A 15667-nucleotide genomic window follows, 5' to 3' on the forward strand; every position below is an offset into this window, starting at 1 on the left:
ATTGTTCACTATGGGTCAGGATACCTTACACGGTCAGCACAGAGCTCTTGACCAGGAGTGGTGAAGGCTCTTACCAGAGTGAAGGGCATTTCACCACTGGGGCTGCATAGGGCTCCATAATAGCATCTTAGCCTCTATCCTTACACAGACTGTTGTTTCAAGAAAGTGGTAGAGTCTAACACCTTTAAGACCGGTGACTCCTGATGTGAGCACAAATCTCAAAAGCTCCTTTAACTACATGAATGAAGGGGTTCAGCACATGGCAGCTGGGACTGACAATTGCCCAGATCTCCAGGGATGAACTTAGATCAAGGGCTGTTTCCATTCTATACTCCGGAGGAGTGCTGACAAACTGACTTTACTGAATGCGGTCTAATTTTGGAGAAAATACAGAATCCCCCTGTCCCCGGGTGGTGAAACTCCGTATTGCTTAATTATAAAAAAAAATTGGAAACGATTTGAGATAAGAGAGATCACATGAGATGAGGGGAATTCGGGAGTCCAAGAAAACATCACAAGGATATAGACAAAGAGAGCAGTGGGTAGGTACTGGCAGAGGTATTAGGATATAGGGGAGGCAGAGGTACTAAAAAGCAGGCAAGGGGAGAGGGAGTGGGCAATAGGTAGGGGCATCGGTACTAGTATATCGGTAGGCCTATAGGGACGAAGGTGTAGTCCGGGTTAGAGATACTAGGTTTAAACTGGTTTAAACTGGGGTAGAGGTATTAAGTTATAGGTAGGGCAGAGGACAGCAGAAAAGGAAAATAAAGTTGAGGGTGGAGGGGAAAGAAACTAACTTGAGTATAGGCAGAGAGATAAAAAGAGTAGGACAGAAAAAAAGGGAGGCGCATGGGCTGCAGCCCAAAAACAAGGCAAAGAGAAAGTAGAAACGGAAGTGGAAGAAAGGTTACAGGAGGTTATCCCATCAAAAGTGAACAGGAGATCCATGGGGTCCTGGAATAAAATAATTGTCAGCATGAAGGGCATTCACGAGGTTAGCTCGGATATCCTGACAATGCTATTTATTAGTAAACATTTGAAAACTTATTCATGAGGAAAGGATAGTCAAAACAAGTACATTATCTTCAAAAATGGCATGCATCCATCCTGGACAGGGTCAAATATTTTGATGCCTTTGCATCGCTGCAGTGTTCTGCAAAAGAGTGACCTGCCTAGACCATAATGGGCCTAAACATTCTCCACTTCGTGAAGCCCCGAAGATATGAAAACAAAAGATAATTGCCCCTCACCCACGGTAATTGACCTGTCAGTATTCCTACCTGTTGTTACCACACAGAATGGGCTGCAGTCCTGCCCAGAGCGGGACAAAGGCCAAGAACTGACTCCTGAGGTTTTCTGTAGTTTGCCTCGCATGCCCTTCGTCAGCGGTGGCATTGCTGGTGGTGAAGTTGCTGCTCCAGCTGGTGGCGTTGGACGACGGAGGAGGGGTTTTGCTGGCACAGGCTCCCTTCGGCAGTAGCTTTGCCAGAGCTGAGAGAATGTCAACATCTTTCAGTACCTTCTCCACCTCCATGAGGTCCTCCAGGAGAGCATGGAGGCGATGCTGGGCCGCAGTGCTGTTCACCTCATCCAGACGGAGCTGAAATCCCAAGAAGACGTCACGGGTTACAAACTAGTCACAAACACACCACTGCCTAAAAGGGGGCCAAGGAAAGCTCTTCGCATGCTGCAAAGGTCCAGCACTGGTACAACAGCTATCGTGTAACTGGCTTCCTCGACAGTCAAGGCCTTTTCAAATTTTCTGCACACGTGTGAAGTCACCAATGAGAAATAACTCCACAAGTTAATGAGAAACTCAAACTCAGCCTAGTTTTGTTTGATGAATAAATAAAACCTCATAAAAGTGCAGAGTGACTTAGACTGAGGTATTTTTCAGCACTTAAAAATCTGCATAAACATCCCTCTTTAATGATGGCTCAGAAAAAGACAGGAGATGATGCTCTGCGCTCCTCCAAAACTCCACCAACTGATATTTGGTGAAGATTGACTTCATCCTTTAATGAAAATGGAGGAGTTGTGGACAGCCCTAAATCATGGGGTGAGCTGCCTTTGTGATGGAGCCAAGCATGTACAGCCCTCCATCCTTTCAAAAAAGGAGGAAGAACTCTACACCAGACAAAACACCTTTTAACATACTGGGTTAAAATGCATCTCAAACCATGTATTCTTCAGCTACATTGACAAGAAATTCAAACGTCGAGTAATTCTACAACATAAAATATTGTGCATAATCTGGACATTTTTACATGATTTGGCAGAGTTCAGCCTGCCAAGTTAAATCAAAATCTACAGGCAGGCAAGGCGTCCCCAAAACTCTTATGATTATAAACTAACAAAATTAAATTTTACATTTCCTACCTTTGGCACTAGCTTCCAAATGCCATACTATGTAATATTTATTTTTCATGCTCTGAGGCATCTATTGTCGGACTCTTCATCGTGTACGTTTTTTGGGAAAAAGAAATCTTGCGATATTGGGAGATTGACACTGTGGATCCGGATCACACAATCGTCCGTAAATATTGTCCCATAGTAATTATTAATTTCCTTTATTCTTAAAATCATTATTTAATCATTTATTATTCAGGGGCAGTATTTGGGGTGGTTTATCCTAGTTTATCATAACTAATGCTGCCTATTTTAATTCTATTGAGAATTTACAGATGTACTTTAAACACTTAAACCATGGCACCTGCACAAAAAAAATGACACCCGCCAAAAAAAGATAAACTGACATGGTCTCAAGCAAATATTTTAAACTACTACCTTACCCAGGGGGGAAACTGAGTTCTGTATAAAGCAAGCACCCACCCCCTAGTCAAGAGATCTGGGTTAAATCCATCCTTCCTTTTCTCACTACTTTGCTCACTACGCCACCCCAGTTTGGACCCAGCCCTATGCAAATGAGACTTGACCCTGCTCCTCATGGGAACAACCCAGCCTGAACTGCTAAGCCAGATCCTCCTGGACCGGAAACAAGCATCCTGGGACTGGTTTCGGTGTGTCACCCCTCATCAGCCAGGCTACCTTGAATCCAGTGGCACAGACAGAAAGGAACCCACATCTGGGCACACCCATCCCACTTAGGGCAAAAAATGCAGCATCAACAAATGATGGACGAAATGCTGATTAAATCAAACATTCACCCCCCCAGTCAAGAGATCTGGGTTAAATTCATTGTTCTTATGCTCACTACGCCACCCCAGTTTGGACCCAGCCATATGCAAATCAGTCTTGACTCAGCTCCTCATGGGAACAGTCCAGCCTGAAATGCCAAGCCAGGTTGTCAAGGGACAGGAAATAAGCATCCTGGGACCGGCTTCAGGGTAACCAGTGACTCCAACTCACAAGGACTCCATTTTTTTCTGAACTTTCCTTTACAAATCACTGGTGAAGACTACAACTACCAGAATGCACTGGTTTTCTAAAAGAAGCCCAGAACTAACAATGTGCTGAGCGAGAGACATGGCGCAGTGTTGTCACCCTAGTCACCAAGTGAATTTCAAAGCTATCTATAGATGTTGAAAGGCTGCATCACATCGTGTAGAAAAAAGATTTAAGTTCCGAACAGCTTGGTTTTCACGTTCACTGCAAAACATTAAAGACATCTGTTAAATCAAAATACTGGCTTATATCCCTGCTCCGGATTGCTTCTACATGGACATGCAGTATTACTATTACGAAAAGTAATTCACTTAATGTCTCCCAGAGCAGAGCCAGCTCTCTGGCTAACTGATCATCCCTGACATAAGCCCCCCGCCCTCTCCCAAAGTCTGCAAGGCAAGGCCCCCGCATTCTTTAAATTAAATTTGTAGAAGGATTTTCGGACCGTGGTTAAACACCCAATTAGGAATTTCTTTCGAGCGACATGAACTTCCGTGTTCCACGGATCAGCGCTTTAAAGCCACAAATAGAGGCTGCTGTTTTACTTAATAACATCTAAACATTTGTAGGCGATGGTTGTTTCCAGCCACCTGAGTGTCTCAGAGGTCAGGATTAATAGTCCGTTTTAAATTCAAGACCTTTTCCTAAAATTGATTTTTCGGCAAATCCAGGTTTCTCAATTGTTGAGTGAGTTGAGTGATTGATGGGAGGCACGAGCCCATGTTGTAAGCAGGGGGGAGCACCCCACACAGCTCCCACTGGTGCGGATTGTGTCCATAAACCATGGCAGCTCTCCTTGCTCATGGTCATGAAGCACAGTTCATTTTACTCTTTCAAAACAGCTTTTTCTAATGCCCCGGGTCAGCGGCTAAGGATCAGTCCATTGTTAGGTTGTGCCTACCGGACAGCACAGCGATCTGCGAAAAGACTTATTTGTTGGCTTTACTGTCACACATTTGATTGCTTTTTATTAGATTATGTTGCCTTTCCTTCAACAAACACTGGTCGATTCTTGCCATGGGACCCGACTTTAAAGGCATTTTTTTTCCGAGAAACCTATTTTTGCATATAGCAGAGGTAAAAATGTCAAGGAACTGTTAACTCAACCCCCCAAAGACCCCACTTCTACCAATTGCAAAGGAACTGTAGCCTGTTATAATTGCAGCAACTTGCAATAATGTCAAAGGATCTTGGATGCACCATCCAAAGAAAGGCAAACAAACCAACCTGAAGGTAACCGTCAACTGCAACACGATTAACGTGGTTTACCTTTTGAAATGCCCATGTGGCTTAGTCTACGTGGGCAAAGCTGAAAGAAAAATCAAAACTAGAATCCATGAACATAAGAGCAGCATTCAGACTATGAATACAAAATCAGTGGTTGCCGCCCCCTTTCTTGAACATCACCATAACATATGTCAACTCCAGTTTAGTCTTGGAAGTAGTGGCCAAATCGGAAGGAAGGGATAACAACAACCACCTGCTGCAAAGAGAAAACCACTGGATTACATTTCTTGACTCTCTTAAGCCCAATGGTCTTAATGACCGAATGGAGTTTTCGTGGTATCCGTAACTCTTGTAACAGATTCTCTCTTTTTCAATCTCATTTTTCTGACTTTTCTCACTTTGTTTAGAGTGTGTTCTACCTTTTTCAACCACTAGTTTTCAACACAGCCTTTTTCCTCCTTTTTTCCATACCTGGGTGATACTATACATATATCTATCTACAGGATGCAGTGTCTATGCACCTCACTTCCCCTAGTAGTCTTTTGTTTCTCATCTTTTTATCCGCTACCAGCACAACTTGGGATTCTACCCTGCCTAGTACTTGGTGGAGGCGCGTGATCGTGAATTTCTCCACCTGTTATGACCTTTATCCAGCACCTTACATACATTCACTTGGTTTGCCAATCTTTAGTTTTTCAAACCTTAGCTTTACTCATACTTTGGTTTCTTTTCAGTTTGATACATTTTTGCAGTTATATGTTGCTGTTTTTATAATTTTCGATTATGTCATTGTGTGTATTCACATTTCAAGATGGCGCTAGCTTGATAATAGTTTGACTTTGTGACCGCATTTAGTCCTTTCACTTGCAGTCAGTTTTTTTAAAACACGGTTGGCTGTAGCCCGGGTACACTTTCTGAACCACAATATGCAACACACAGCGTCGTGCTACTTGCAAGTACGCAGGCTTTCAGTTGGCTTACTTTTGTCTGTGATACTATACATTTTCTAACCTTAGCGCACACGGAGGTGACTAAACGTGGAGCTTTGGGTCTATCTTGTTGCACAGTTTTATAGCGTTTGCGTATCTATTCACCTCGCTCACTCGGTTTTCGTTTCCACCTTGTGCAGCTCACTCAACCACTAACTTTTGTTACAATTAGTCACGCTACGAACGTTTTTCTCATTTTGGCACGCATCTTCCGGGATTTGTATATTTTTTCACCGCGTTTTCTTACTCTGTATCGGACCACGTTTAGACACATTAGTTACGCTAAGAGACATCAGGCTACGATTTTGTTGTCCCTGATAGAGAGCATTACACCCTTTCATTGCATTGTTATGTCTTCTGATATATGAGCTGTATATATTGTTTGGGCAGTTTCCTAATGCCATCATTGCTGTATAATTTTTTACAGATATTATCCCCTGACGAAGGGCTCTAACAGCCCGAAATGCATCGGGAGAAATAAGTAAAGGCAGTTGAAGAGTCACAGTTAAAGTGACACGTGATGTTTTGATATGAAGATCAGAATATCAAAAACAGATTAAATGTTTCTAACAATCCATCGTTTGATTGAAGACTCAATTCACTCAGTTAATTGATTTCTTTGCAACTTGAAACACGTTTTTGCGGAATCCACGCTGTGCTCAGGGGGACGTCCCTAATCACGAGACACTACTTTTTTAGGTCTCGCCTACGCAGTGCGCATGCGTTGCATAGGAAAAAGACCTTTAGCAATCGATTCTGTTTTTCTGCCAAAAAGGTGCACGCTTTGCATTGTTTACAATAGCAATGCGTGCGCGTTTGGTGATTCCCTTGCGGGAGCGAGCTTTGAAACCATCTGTAATTAATAGATGGTTCCAAAGCACGCTCCCGCAAGGGAAACAGGCGCAGGCCCCCTCCTCTCTCCCCTCCCCTTGCTGCCTCCTACTCTCCTCGTCAGCGCGAGGCGCGTGCGCGCGCTTGTTAATTAGTGCAGAGCGAACCACGCGTGGCGTGCACCACTTGTTAATTATTTGACTCGGGTCGTGAATCGGCACAGCATGCCCTTCTCGTACTCCAGCTCCATGTTTTGTCTCGGGTTGAAATCACCGCGTTTCATGTTTTTTCTCAGATTGCAATAAAAAAACAAAGCTGCTTGAGCGCTGGCCCCAGCAAGAAAACACACCTATTAATCTTTCTTTTCAGAAATGTTCCTATGCTGCTCCGCCCGTCACTGCCTGTTACTTTAACTACCTCGGCGCCCATCGTCAATATCCTGTGCCCTCCCGTCCCCTCTCTCCCCGCCTGAGGCTGCCTCTTATTTTAGTTGAACGATGTCTTCGGATCAAAGAGTTTATTCAGGTTAATGCAAACTATCTTGATTTATAATCAAACGTCCGTGGGCAGTATGCGGCACCAATTAAAAACATGAAACCTAATTCAAGAATTTCCTTGTGCTGCTTCCGCCTGTCGCTGCTTGTTATTTTAACTACTTAGGCATCGGTTTTCACTTACTATCCCCTGCCGTGCCTTTTCTTCTCTCTCCCGCATGAGGCTGCCTCCTATTTTCAGTTGAACAATGTCAGCGGATGAAAGAGTTTATTCATATTGATTCAAACTATCTTGATTTAAAATCTATAATCAGTGGGCATGATGCAACACCAGTTAAAAACACCGAACCTAATTTTTATACAAAATAACTTAATCTTTAAGCTACCTGACCGGGTGTCAATTACACAGCATTTCTGTAATGTTATTCCAGATTTATTAGGTTAGCAAGCTATTTTATTTAAGGGGCACGGGTCAACAAATAAAAACAAAGGCAGGTCGGGATTCAGTTACTTCCTCAAAACTGTAATGTGTGTTAAAACGTATTTTTTCTCGTAATTGTAAGAAGAGAAATACAGGTTGCAATTACATAGGCGCATATCTTTGTGGACGGTAGTGTTTGAATGTAAAAGGAAATACCGTTAAGTGCGTAAAGCAAACATGCTTCCGGGGAGGGGTGGAGCAATGGCTTCCCTTCATAGTGTCGATATCAAAATTGGCCGTGCGTGATGGGGAGGCAGCTTTTCAACCAGAGTGCATTTGGAGTGGCATCAGGAGGCGCGACAGCGAAGGTTGCGCTCATAGACGTGTGCTATATGTCTGCCCGTTCCACATGCTGGCTGCATTTCCAGTTGCTAAATTTACAGCACTCCACTGCCATCTTGGGCTGAGTTTGCACCCTACAAGTACTCCAATGCAATAACGTGAAAATACTCCCTGTCCCTCAAATTGGAAAATCAGTATATATTCAATCCAGGTAATGAAGTGCACCCTCTCCAGTCTTCAGCTTTTGACCAACAAACCATTGCTATCAGGTGTTTTTGTACAAGTAGCTCAGTGGTAGGTTGTCACATGACAGCCCAAGAGTGGAAACAATTCCTGCAATGAGATGGAGTGCCGTGGGCACCAACAGCAGCTGCTTCACAGAGTTAAATGAATCCGGAAATGTTCTCATGTTATAGCTAGTTGTGTATAAAAACTAGAAAATTGAGATTTGAAGAGGAGACTTAAAATCTCGGGTTTTGAATAATGTAATGAGATTCAAAAAAAGTTCTGCCAGGCTCCCGCCTCCATGCAAACATTTTGCACATTAACCTCTTCAGTGAATAGCTTGCGGTGACTGTTCCATTCTTCATAACTAAAAAGGATGATCTGCCTGGGAGCCGACTTGTGACATGCGTGACACCTTTTGAAAGTACTAGCTTTTCAGCAGGTTTTAAAAATACCAGTCCACTTTTAACTGTGTAGACCATATTTAGGGGTTAATATAGCGCGCTGACTTATGCACATCACTACTCTACCTGTACACGCAACAAACGTAAGCCGTCTTGAAAGTGTTTCAGGGCAGTAGTAATTCATTGTGCTGCATGCTACTTACGGATTACAAATATTTCCTGTGTTGCCGTTTTGTGGCAAATCTACTGCTGTTGTAGTAACTGTGCTGGAACATGTGTGCTTTAAGATGACCATCCCATGGTAATGTAGTTGTTGCTTTCTCCTGTGAAGTATTTATATTGTTTAATTAAAAGACTCCTGTGCACATGCTGGGCCCTAGGTGCACCAAAACAAAACCAGAATCACGTTCACCTTTTGCGTTGCGACACATGCTTGTGATCCGTAACACAGCATGGAAGGTGAGGTACAGGCACTCGAAACTCCTGTTACACTATTCAGAGCACTAATCTGCGTTAATTAGTACAGTCCGTGAACTACGACTGGTATTCTTGCTCTTATCCCACTTCAAAGTGTTAGAACACCATCATTCTAAGCTCCAAATTTAGCTTGTTATTGTAGCTTTTCAGCATGCTGCACAGCAGCCACTATGCTCCACAACATAGCTTAAACACATTGGCAAAGCCAATAGTTCAGGTAAACACTTTAAATGTCCCAAAGGCGAGACCTATTGGCTATGCCAATGCTTGTTCTGTGAGCACCCCACACAGCTCCCACTGGTGCGGATTGTGTCCATAAACAATGGCAGCTCTCCTTGCTCATTTTCATGAAGCACAGTTCATTTTACTCTTTCAAAATAGCTTTTTCTAATTCCCCGGGCCAGCTGCTAAGGATCAGTCCATTTTTAGGTTGCACCTACCGGACAGCACAGCGATCTGCGAAAAGACCTATTGGTTGGCTTTACTGTCACACATTTGATTGCTTTTTATTAGATTATGTTGCCTTTCCTTCAACAAACACTGGTCGATTCTTGCCATGGAACCTGACTTTAAAGGCCTTTTTTTCAGAGAAACCTATTTTTGCATATAGCAGAGGTAAAAATGTCAAGGAACTGTTAACTCAACCCCCCAAAGACCCCACGTCTACCAATTACAAAGGGACTGTACCCTGTTATAATTGCAGCAACTGCAATAATGTCAAAAGGGTCTTCTTCTGTTTGCCAACACCCAGGAGCACACCCTCATTACGTGTCCTTCCACTGCTTACTTTTCAGGCACTGTTTTTTTCTTTTTGGTTATCCACTCTATGAGAGTGTATGTGTTTTCCATCTGCTTCCCTTCTGCCTCCCTCATATACTTCTCTACCCCCTCCGCCGAGCTACTCTATTGCACCCGTCTGCTTCTCCCTGGTGCCCCTTTTGTGTTGTACTTAACCTCCTGTGCCGCTCACCCCGCATTGCGCTCTCTCTCTCTCGTGCTCTTCTCCCTTTGAGTGCTGCAGCCCCTTCCTTCCTGCTCACAATTGCTGCTTCCTCCCCTCACCCATGATCTTTTTTTAATTTATATAAATTGCTGCTGGTCCAACTGAGTGGAGTAGCAAGGTCAGGTGGTACCCGTGTGGAAAATTTGTCACCCTCGGCTTGACCAAATGGCAAAATAGATGTTTTGTCACCCCCCTCAGTGATGACACCCGGGGCGGCCTGCACCCACCGTACCCCCCTCCCTATGCCACTGGCCCAACTGCCTTAAAAACACTTTTGAGCTGTCTCCATTTCTTTTTTTTTTTATTAACCAATCAATATTTGGATCAGTAAGTATAAAAAAAATCTTTTTTTTTTTTTAAAGCACCGTGACAAGGATCCCCCACCCAATTTAGTCATGTTGCACAGCATGCCTACAACTATTGGTACAGCCAGTAAGTCCCAAAGACCAGATTTATTTATTAGCTTTGCCAATTCTGGTTGTCAAAGAAATAATTAGAAAGCACACACCACAGATTCCAAAAGCAATAGGCACTGTTTGCCAGACTTCTAGAGGTTTAGAGATAGCAACCTACCCAAAAAGAAAGATTTCGGATATTTTCTGAATTCTGGAAGGAAACGGAATTTGCAAGTCTAAAGGGGGAAGTGTCTTTATACATGTGCACCCCTGTGGAAGAATAATGTTCCCACTGCTACGTTAGCCTGGACAGGTAAATGTATAGATGGCAAGGCGAGTAAGACAGCATGTGAAAACCAACAGACATGGTTGGACTGGGACAGGCACTAAAATAAAAGGGGCCCCTCCCAAGCGAATCAGATAGCTAAAAACATGGCCGACACTTGCAAGTCAGGGCAGTTTTGAACTTGCTATAGAACAGTTCTTTAGGTGTTTTGCAAGGCGGGGGAGACTGCATGCAGCTGTGCTTGCTGCAGGCAATGTATGTGGAAAATCAGCAGCAACAACTACTGGCCAGACAATAAAACAACCTCGAAACGGATGTATGACGTTACAACGCATACTTTTACAACGCATGCACTTACAACGCAATTTTTACAACGAAACATCCACTACAACGCATTCCATTACATCGCATGACACTACAACGCATTTTTAAAAACTACCTTTACAACGCATTCCATTACATCGCATACTACCTTTACAACGCATACCATTACAACGCATAATGTTAAATTGCATTTAAGGTAAGTATTGGATAGTATATAGTTACTATTCTAACTCCAGGGGGTGCAACAGTAGGGTAAGTGTTGGATAGCGTAGGGGTTAAAAATTACTATTCTAACTCCAGGGGGTGCAACAGTATGGTAAGTGTTGGATAGTATAGGGGTAAAAATTACTATTCTAACTCCAGGGGGTGCAACAGTAGGGTAAGTGTTGGATAGTATAGGGGTAAAAATTACTATTCTAACTCCAGGGGGTGCAACAGTAGGGTAAGTGTTGGATAGTATAGGGGTAAAAATTACTATTCTAACTCCAGGGGGTGCAACAGTAAGGTAAGTGTTGGATAGTATAGGGGTAAAAATTACTATTCTAACTCCAGGGGGTGCAACAGTAGGGTAAGTGTTGGATAGTGTAGGGGTTAAAAATTACTATTCTAACTCCAATGGTATGCATTGTAATAGTATGCGTTGTAATGGTATGCGTTGTAATGCCTGCGTTGTAGTGACATGTGATGTAGTGTCTGCGTTGTAATGGTATGCGTTGTAGTGTCATGCGTTGTAAAGGATGTTGTGTTGTAATGCCTGCGTTGTAAGTGTAGTGCGATGTAATAGTTGCGTTGTAAAGGTTGTTTCCCCCTCAAAACCACCAAAAAGCCCACACACTGACCTAGCAGACTAGTCCCAGTACAGCCAGATTCATCTGTATTCCAGACCGAGCCTGCTGACCGACGTAGTGGCAGAGTTTTTGACACACAGATTTATGTAGAAGGTACACAATCCTAAATGTAACCCTTCAAGACACATAGGAGATAACAAAGTGATCCTAGTGGCTGAAAGGACTACATCAAATCAGTACTGCAACGGGAGATGTGCAGGTGACCAATGCAAGACGTTAGCATAAAATGAGAGGTGCCAACAGTTAGACATGTAATAATTGATCTTTGCTAATACTGTGGATACCACCGTTTCAGTCTTGGCTCTTAACTTAACCGGATAATAAAAATTGACCACGCTTTCTCCCACAAAAACGATGGAAGACAATACGGTACAGATTAAAAAGTTCAAAATGCGCAAAGCCGACGAAGAACCACATGTTGGTGAGGCAGAGTACAATACTGATGAAAGCCGGGCGGGTACCAGAGAGCTTCAAGTGCACGTAGAATATGAACATCTGTGTCTTGGTGAGGCCCAGTACAATACTGATGAACGGCGGGTACCAGAGAGCTTCAAGTGCATGTAGAATATGAACATCTGTGTCTTGGTGAGGCACAGTACAACACTGATGAACGGCGGGTACCAGAGAGCTTCAAGTGCATGTAGAATATGAACATCTGTGTCTTGGTGAGGCACAGTACAACACTGATGAATGCCGGGTACCAGAGAGCTTCAAGTGCACGTAGAATATGAACATCTATGTCTTGGTGAGGCCCAGTACAATACTGATGAACGGCGGGTACCAGAGAGCTTCAAGTGCATGTAGAATATGAACATCTATGTCTTGGTGAGGCCCAGTACAATACTGATGAACGGCGGGTACCAGAGAGCTTCAAGTGCATGTAGAATATGAACATTTATGTCTTGGTGAGTACAATACAGATGAAAGCCGGGCGGGTACCAGAGAGCTTCAAGTGCATGTAGAATATGAACATCTGTGTCTTGGTGAGGCACAGTACAACACTGATGAACGGCAGGTACCAGAGAGCTTCAAGTGCACGTAGAATATGAACATCTATGTCTTGGTGAGGTAGAGTACAATACTGATGAACGGCGGGTACCAGAGAGCTTCAAGTGCATGTAGAATATGAACATCTGTGTCTTGGTGAGGCACAGTACAACACTGATGAACGGCGGGTACCAGAGAGCTTCAAGTACATGTAGAATATGAACATCTATGTCTTGGTGAGGCCCAGTACAATACTGATGAACGGCGGGTACCAGAGAGCTTCAAGTGCACGTAGAATATGAACATCTATGTCTTGGTGAGGCCCAGTACAATACTGATGAACGGCGGGTACCAGAGAGCTTCAAGTGCACGTAGAATATGAACATCTATGTCTTGGTGAGGCCCAGTACAATACTGATGAACGGCGGGTACCAGAGAGCTTCAAGTGCATGTAGAATATGAACATCTATGTCTTGGTGAGGCCCAGTACAATACTGATGAACGGCGGGTACCAGAGAGCTTCAAGTGCATGTAGAATATGAACATCTATGTCTTGGTGAGGCACAGTACAACACTGATGAATGGCTGGTACCAGAGAGCTTCAAGTGCACGTAGAATATGAACATCTATGTCTTGGTGAGGCCCAGTACAATACAGATGAAAGCCGGCCGGGTACCAGTGAGCTTCAAGTGCACGTAGTTTGCGTAGAACCACATTATGGTGAGGCACAGTACAGTAGTGATGACCAGCGTGTACCAGAGAGCTTCAAGTGCACGTAGTCTATGAACATCTACATCTTGGTGAGGCACAGTACAATACTGATGAACGGCGGGTACGGAGCGCTCCAATATGGATGTAGTCTATGAACATCTACATCTTGGTGAGGCACAGTACAATACCGTGAATGGCGGGTACCAGACAGCTCTAAGTGCATGTAGTCTACGTAGAACCACATCTTGGAGAGGCACAGTGCAATACGGATTGTATGGTGTGCACCACACAGCTCCAAAAAGATGAAGTCTGCACTTAGTACAGCTCCAGTAACATCCTGATGAAAGATGTATATCAAAAAGCTGTAAGTTTGAGAGCCGTCACAAATGATATCTGCATTTAGAAAGCACTACACTATCAAAGTTATGTTACACTATGATAGAGGAGCCTACGCCCATTGACAGGTTGACAGTAAAAACTGGAGCACCTCTGAGGTCCTTATGCAGAACACACAAAGCTGGCCATACAGGTCACAGGACAGGTACGCACTCTACCAGCTGGGCACGCAAGCCCCAGCCATGCAACAAAATTGAGGAGTACAAATACCATTTACACTGCAGTGCTGCAGTGCTGTACTCCATGATACTGCAACAGTGCTGGACCTAGGACGGGAAACAAACTGGTGACATATAAAAAGAGTATAGGTCTTCTGCGCCCACTGGAGTCTCCCTAATTATCTGCTTCTGCTTATGATCTGAGACTAGCATCTGTTGGAAATGTCCATAAAATGATTTGTCATTCTGAAACTCTTACAAGGCTGAAGCATCACCACACACCCCTGTAAGGTGTTCACCAGCAGTCTTCAGATGATTTTTAGGGTTTTATTATGAATGAAGATTACAAGCGTATACGTATTGAGGGCTCAAGGGAACAGCACCAACTGACACTGCGGTGTTCCAATCCTTCACCCACACATTCCATCTACAATAGTACATGGAATACAAGCACAAGCCAAACCAGAAGATTCAATATATGTCCTGTAAAATAGGTGTTGTTTAGGTTTTGCAGTTTTATATTGATGCTCCTATCTCCCTCATTATCTGCTACTCCTTATGATCCGAGACTACTCTCTGCGAGAAATGTCCATAAAATGACATGTAAGAGTTTCAGAATGACAAGACTGAAGCATCACCACACCCCCCTTTCCCACCCCCTTATCGAGATCCACATGCAAAAGAGGTGTGGTTGTATTTGCAAGGCATGGGGGGTCTCTTCTTTTATCTTAGATGCCGAGTGGACCAACCATTCAATGTTCATCCCATCCATTTTGACTTTGGGCACATACGTTTGCCGAAGTTTCTTATTTTTGCTATGAATGTGTAGCTTAGTAAGGAAATGCTGATAGCCGTTGTTGCCACCCACCCACCACCTCCACTTGCAAAGAGTGATAGAAAGAGTTGCTGGAGAACCATAAAAAGATGGACTGGAAACCCAAATCAGTCCTGCCAAAATTGTTTCAGTGCGTAATTTGTTAAAAAAGTAAGTTCCAGGGCCCTTCTCAGAAGGCCACTGCAGCCTGCACCCCCCCCCCCCCTATTGCCTCAGTCTGCTCTCCCAAAGACAGTATCAACACAACTACTAACCATCACACTCCCGCTAGTGTTTTTTTTGTTTTTGTTTTTTTGTCCTCATCTAACCAATAAGCTACTGCAGATCTTGAAAAGACATCATTTTCTAACTGAGCGCCCTTGGGCTTTCTGCACTTGCTTAGGTCGACCCGACCAGCCTCTTTTTATGGGGGCTTGGTGTAGTCATAGGACAACAGAGTTAGTTACACAGATGTTATATTAGTCTCAATGCTCAGGCCCAAATCGTAAGGGGCTGCCAGATGTTCATGGAGCTATCCCTAGTCCCTTCAGTCCCTTCAAATTCGAGGCGGGCCATGGCTAGTGAGAATTTGCCATTTTTCTGTTTTTCAGGGGGTGGGGATCTTTCCATTTTATACATATTTCTCTCCAGGCAAGCAGGACCAGATATAACAACAACCCTCTGTGTGTCAGTGGTAAGTCTGAGGTGGAAAAACCATCATTTCCAAAGAACACTAATGATGTTTTGACCTCAATGTTAACTTTAAAAAATGTTACATATAGAATCAACCACCCCCCTCAAGAACATGCCTAAATCAGGACACTCATAAAAAAATGTGGATATCATTGGCAATGGGTGCCATGCATCTGGGGCATTTTGGCGTAGGGAGTGGGGCGAACTTAGCAATTCTGGCAGGTGTATAGTAGAGGC

General features: G+C 43.7%; 1 protein-coding gene across 1 annotated transcript in view; it reads right to left on the bottom strand.

The window, feature by feature from the left end:
• ABCA2 (ATP binding cassette subfamily A member 2) overlaps positions 1–15667 on the bottom strand; it is a 569797-nt gene that overhangs the window by 268990 nt on the left and 285140 nt on the right. The window contains exon 9 of the mRNA XM_085611149.1: positions 1281–1600. Coding sequence (XP_085467275.1) covers positions 1281–1600 — 320 coding nt within the window. The remainder of the gene's footprint in view (positions 1–1280; positions 1601–15667) is intronic.

This window comes from Triturus cristatus, chromosome 1_2, assembly GCF_964204655.1.
Source record: "Triturus cristatus chromosome 1_2, aTriCri1.1, whole genome shotgun sequence".
Lineage (NCBI taxonomy): Eukaryota > Metazoa > Chordata > Amphibia > Caudata > Salamandridae > Triturus > Triturus cristatus.